Source organism: Numenius arquata, chromosome 7 (assembly GCF_964106895.1).
Source record: "Numenius arquata chromosome 7, bNumArq3.hap1.1, whole genome shotgun sequence".
Classification (NCBI taxonomy): domain Eukaryota; kingdom Metazoa; phylum Chordata; class Aves; order Charadriiformes; family Scolopacidae; genus Numenius; species Numenius arquata.
In genome coordinates this window covers 20,866,650-20,872,649 of record NC_133582.1, presented here as the reverse complement: position 1 = coordinate 20,872,649, position 6,000 = coordinate 20,866,650, and the positions used below count along the sequence as shown (strand labels likewise).

General features: G+C 43.9%; 1 protein-coding gene across 1 annotated transcript in view; it reads left to right on the top strand.

Moving 5' to 3' along the window:
• Nucleotides 1-2,778: 2,778 nt before the first annotated feature.
• Nucleotides 2,779-6,000, top strand: part of TBC1D32 (TBC1 domain family member 32) — an 80,011-nt gene continuing 76,789 nt past the window's right edge. Inside the window, exons 1-2 of the mRNA XM_074150340.1 lie at nt 2,779-2,796; nt 5,519-5,673. Coding sequence (XP_074006441.1) covers nt 5,519-5,673 — 155 coding nt within the window. The 5' untranslated portion in view covers nt 2,779-2,796. The remainder of the gene's footprint in view (nt 2,797-5,518; nt 5,674-6,000) is intronic.

Genomic DNA, 6,000 nt, shown 5'->3' with positions numbered 1-6,000 from the left:
AGTGTTGTTTCCCCTCCCCTTTAGTTCTTCAGTATATACTCCTTTGATAACAGTATCAGCAAAGAATAAGCATGAAGTGAGACTTCCATACGTACTGGTTATTTTAAGTTATTCTATTAGATACTAAACCCCAACCCCTTTAGTTTGCTAAAACAAAGGTCCTACTCACTGCATTGCTGAAAGTCTTAAACGTTCATGGAGACACTAACGCTGTGTATCAACTATGTAAAATGAAAATCTCTCCGGACCTTTGTGTGCCATCCACAAAAGTGTGGTCTTGTGGACAGTCACAATGAAGGAAAGAGGAGGCGGCAGGGCAGAACAGAGCAGAAAGGGAAGAAAAGAGAGAAATTATGTCCCTGGTGTAATGACATGAGCATGAAAACCAGATGTTCCCACTACTACCATTAGCTGTTAAGATTTCTTTGTTGCCCACGTTTTTTTCCTATCATCTGAACTGCCACACTGGAGACACTGCAGAAACATTTTAAATTTACAGAAATTTGGAATAAATTAGCAATTCAATTTTTGGGACATGTTCAAGGTATGGGGAGAGAATCTTCTTATTAATCACCAGGTACAAAAAATAAACTTTTCTGTAATATTTAATTGACTTAAGTCTCTATAATATTTCACAATTTGAAACTTTGCTTACTTTACATTCTACACATTCTAAGAACAGGTACATTTTCTGTTTCCTCTAGGTTTCTAAAATTATAGAAGTCAGCACTATGACTTTATATGAACATTGAAATTCTAAAGAGTTGTTTGTATCTCATGTCTTCCTGAGTTAGGGCTAGGAGCCAGGGGTTTTCCTGTTTGTACAACTGGGAGAGAACATCTGGGATATTTTTGCTGTTGAAAAGGATGCTTTTGTCTAAGAGACAGTGGAATTTCACCAGAGTGAAATCCACATGAGCAATTTCACAGTGATTTCAACTTCTCTCATGTGACTGACATCCATCCATGTAAACACAATGCACTTCAGAATAGTGTTGCTCACTCTGGAGTATCACCCTCAGAAAGTATCTGCCTGGATGCACGCTAATGATCACACCAAATGTGACCTGAGCTCTGTCAGCTTGGCTCAGGAGAAAGGGCTCCAGTTTCCAATTGCTGCAAAACATGTGGCAAAACAAGCTGGATGAAACGCATAAGGTGGAAAAGAGCAGAAAGGAATGGAAGGATTTCAGAAGCACCCCAGGTACCATGACAACATTTTCCTGTGATGCCACTACAACTGCAATTTGTCTTATAAGATGTTTTATAAAACAGGGAAGCCATGCTAAAATGGAGGCTTTTTCAGTAAGGGCTAGGAATGCTGAATGTTATGTACAGTGGATTTCTTTATTTCATACCAGCCGTGAAACTGAGGTGCTGTCATTTGAATCAGTGCTTGCAAAGTGACAGCCAAATGAGCAGTGTTGTACCACAGCACAGCACTTCTCAGCTGGCACGCGGACAGAAGAGAAGCAAACCTCTCTACTGCCTGTGAAAGAGGAGACTGGCTTAGACCAAGAATAAGCTGCTGTCACTTGTAGCCCATTCCAAAGAGTGCACTTAAAAGATTGCGAGGCTGAGCTAACAGGACTCTGATAGTCTGCTCAAGACCCTTTGCAAGCAGCAGGCAGCAGACAATTGCTCTAGCTTTTCTTTTGTGGGTACCTGAGGGCTCCAGCCACTTCAAAGTGCTGAAGAGAATAGCCTAAAATGTACCACAGTCTCCTTTGTTACTCATCAAATTCTTGTTTCTGAGGAACTAACAGTAAGACAGATTTCTGTTTCAATTCCTGAATCATCATTTTCAATAGAAATACTGTATTTTACATGCTTGACCCCAACATGCTAGTACTACTGTGAAAGCGGATCCCTTCCTTTAGGTAGAGCTCTATTAACTGAAGTTACTACAGATCCACTTACAGGAACATTTTGCCAGGGAGGATTAGCATTACTGACATAAAGGATAAAAACGTACAATGTGCCACCTTATATGCTAGTGCTGTCAAACATCATTATGAGTGTTTATTATAACTCACTTCTGGTTGTTATAGCTAAACTAATGGAAGATTATTTAAAATCAAAATGCTTTCACTAATTTCTGTTAGGACTTTATTTGTTGAATAGAATCCTATTTGCTCTTTTTGTAATATTTCCTCCACCCCAGGAGGGGATGGAGAATTAAAGAGCACTGGAGAACACCTTGCTATTCATATTTTTATTTATTGAGACAATCCGGTCCTTTGGTGATGTCAATTGGGAGGAACGGCACAAGTGTATTCCTTTGATATCAGTGGAAAACCTACCAGCTGGGGGCCACAAGGGGGCCAGGCAGAGACGAGCCCCAACACATCGAGCTGGAGATGGAGAGAGCCCCAAGTTATCTGTGGCTGAATGGGGTGTGTGGGGGGACACCTTTATTGATAAATGTATCCCACGTTACCCAAGCTCTGGGTCTCCCCTTGCCGTCGCCCAGGCGCAGGGTACTTCATCACAGCGCTGAGAACGAGTGAGGAGCGCGGATCAGCCTTCTTCCTAGGCCGGTGCTACTCTTCGGCACCTTCGTTTTACATAATTTGGCCGACAACGCAGAGACCACAAACAAAAAAGTCCCCCTGTAAAGGAGGACCAGGAGACCTGCATAGCCCCCGGGCGGCAAAGGAGGCCCTTCATGCCCGAACACCTCAGGGGCTGCCGGCCTCCCGCCCTTCCCGCACCGCCGCTGCCCAGGGAAAGCTGCGGCGACGGAGGGCGCTGGCGGGGGCCTGGGGCCAGCGAGGGCCGAGGCTCCCACCTCGGGCCTGGCTTGGGACGGAGAGAGCGGCTCTCCCACCCGGGCAGGGGCAGCAGGCGGCAGGCTGAGGCGGCCCGGCCCTCCCGCCGGCCTCTCGCGATGTTGCGAAGGGCCCTCCGAGAGTCGGCAGCGGGCGCCGCCGGTTGCTAAGGGCCGCCGCCCCGGGAGAAGCGCGGCCGCCGCGACGGGGACAGGCGGCCTCGGCCTCAAGGTGATTCCCGCCGGCCCGGGGGGTGCTCCGCTCGGTGCGGGGCGGGGGCAGGCAGCCGGGGACGGCCGGGTCCCGCGACGCCCCTCTTTGCAAGCGCCGGGCCCGCCCCCCGGAGCCTGGGGCTGGGTGGGAGTGCGGGGCCCCGGGGCCGGGGAGAGGGCACTCGGAGACCTCCACGGCGTGAGGGGGGGGGGACCGGAGCGGGCTACCGGAACCTGGGCGAGCGGGTCCAAGGTGCCCTGGCTAAGGCCCTCTGTGCTTTTAGCGGTAGCGCGAGAGAAGGATCTGGTCGGGTTTTGCCTCTTCTCCTGAGGCTTTTAAAAAGACAAGCTGCTGCTGTACGTGCGTTGTCACGATAAATCTGGTTGCTGCCAAAACCAGATACGCAGTTGCATGATTTAGATTAGATATTGAGAAGAAATTCTTTACTGTGAGGGTGGTGAGGCACTGGAACAGGTTGCCCAGAGAAGCTGTGGATGCCCCATCCCTAGAGGTTTTCAAGGCCAGGCTGGATGGGGCTTTGAGGAACCTGCTCTAGTGGGAGGTGTCCCTGCCCATGGCAGGGGGGGTTGGAACTAGATGGTCATTAAGGTCCCTTCCAACCCAAACCATTCTATGATTCTATTACTCGTGATAAAAACCGAGAGGGGGTGGGAATTCTCGCACTGCTTGTGTTTCTGTTAACTGCTGTTGTTGGTTTGTTGCTAAAATTATCACTTTGTTGTTGTTGTTGTTCGGAGGCTTGCGTGAGGATACGTGCTGGCTGCAGCAGGCCGGTTCCAAATTGTCCCAAGGGTTTTGGGGCAGGCCGAGCAGTTGTGGGACAGTGCCGGGAAAATGTATTTGAGCTTGAAAAGGCTGCACAGATTGGGCTTGGGCTAAGGTTTCTTTTTAGGGAGAAAACGATCATTTAAATTTTGTCTGAAAAACTGAGTGAGGATATATTTTCTGGGGGAAAAAAATCCCTCAAAACCACCAAGAAACTGAACACAACAAGCCATAAACCTTTACAAATGAATTTTAAGAAAACTATCTCTGTTAGTGATTATGTAAATCAAATAAGACTTTTCAAAGAAAGCGAGATGAAACTGCATATTCTCATGCTTTGTCTTTATGCATAATTCGATTAGGGCTTTGCACTGGTTGCCAACTGGTATCTAGATACTGGATATTATTATTATTATTAGGATATTATGCGGTGTTAAGGTCAAAACTTAAGACTTACGAGAGTGGTTTCTATAGACCTAAAAGTGCACTTTGACTAAATATCTTGAGACTTTAATTTATAAGGAAGGAGTGCAAATCAGGGAGTTAAGATTATTGCAAAGGATTTGTGGGTTTTTTGTTTTATTTTTAATTTTATTTTAATGCTGGTTTTGGAGAAATGATTGATTTAATGTTGAATTATGTTTGATCAAAGTAAAATGTTCAGCAGCTGTGCTACTTACCACAGAGAGCTGCTAACTCAAGGAAGCGTTACCTTTCATCAAGGGTAGCTCCTCCAGCTGGTCCTATGTGGCTTTGATTTTTTTGTTAGTGAATAGTGTTTTTCTAAAGAAGTGATTTATTATATTGTCTGTTCCAAGTGTGCATATTGTTTATTCACAGGTGCTTAGAGAATCTTTGATTGACTTTTTTTTTAATAAGAAAATGTCAAAGTTCTCAAAATCATTCTTCCTCAAATAGAATAGAAATATATGAGCTAGAACTGCCACTGGAGGTTGGAAGTATTCCTTGGCATATAAAGAAGTTTAAGCCATGAATTTAGGTTAATTTATTAATCAAGATAGAAATGGAGCTTTTGGGTTTTTTTGCAACCCTTGAAAATTAAACGATAAGACACTGTCTTTTGGACTTGACAGATGTTTCCAGTTTCTCACTGCTGCTGTTCCTCCCATTTTTTCCCAGTAGCGGTAGGGTTAAGATGACAGGACTCTGCCAGGTCACTGCTGTTGATTACCTTATGCAGGGAAATTAAACAGTTCTGATAATTCCACCTGGCCCTTGCAAAAGCTGCCAGCACATTTGATCAGGGGCATGGCAACAGCTCTGAGTAGAGGGATCCAAAAATCAGAAGTGGGTGGTAATAGTGGATGAGAAGCAGCTGAGGGACTTGTGATGTTTGTTATCAAGATACAGTCATTACATCTGTAGAAAACCCTTTTTTAAAAATTACGATGAAGTCTTGTGCCTATTTGATGGGCGAGCCCTCAAGCAACTACAAACAGGAATATTCAGGCTTTTCTTAATGCAATATCTCGTTTAAGAATATTGTACTAAGATAACAGGAGGTTTATTAAAACTGATTTGACTATTTTGTTTCCAGTTCGTGTGAAGATAAGCTCTGTCAAATAGCTAGCTGTCTGTGATCGTGTCTTTTGATAGAATATCTCATGTTTTGATAACAGGAAAAAAAGTGGCATTTTAAGGGATTTTTGCATTTCTTGGCATCTTGAGGGGAGGGAAAAAACCACAAAACTATGAGAGCTTGTTATTCTTTTATTTGCTTTATACAGATGTCTCACTTTACAAGTGAAGATGAAGCTCTGTTACAATCTATGCTTAGACAGTTGCTGCAGAGTGTGAAGGAAAAAATCACTGGAGCCCCATCAGTAGAATGCGCAGAAGAGATTCTCTTGCATTTGGAAGAAACAGATGAGAATTTTCACAAGTAAAAATACTTTTGCTGTTTTTAATATTTTGAAGGAGGTGAAATGTGTTGAACTATATTTTTAGTAGGAAATGTTTACAATTTATATTGCTGTGTGAATGTCTCTAATCAGCTCTCAAAAGATGCTAATTTAGAGAATAAATAGAGGTTCGTTTTTTTTTTTTTGCACTCTTGGTAATATATTTTTACTGCAATAGTAATTGATGAGTTGTTTGTGAGAGAGTAACTTACAAAACTCCCTAACTTAGCCAACTCTGATGCATGTGTACATGTAATATACGAAATGCACAGGCAAGAAGAAGCTAGAAGTTGAAAATTACATGTTAC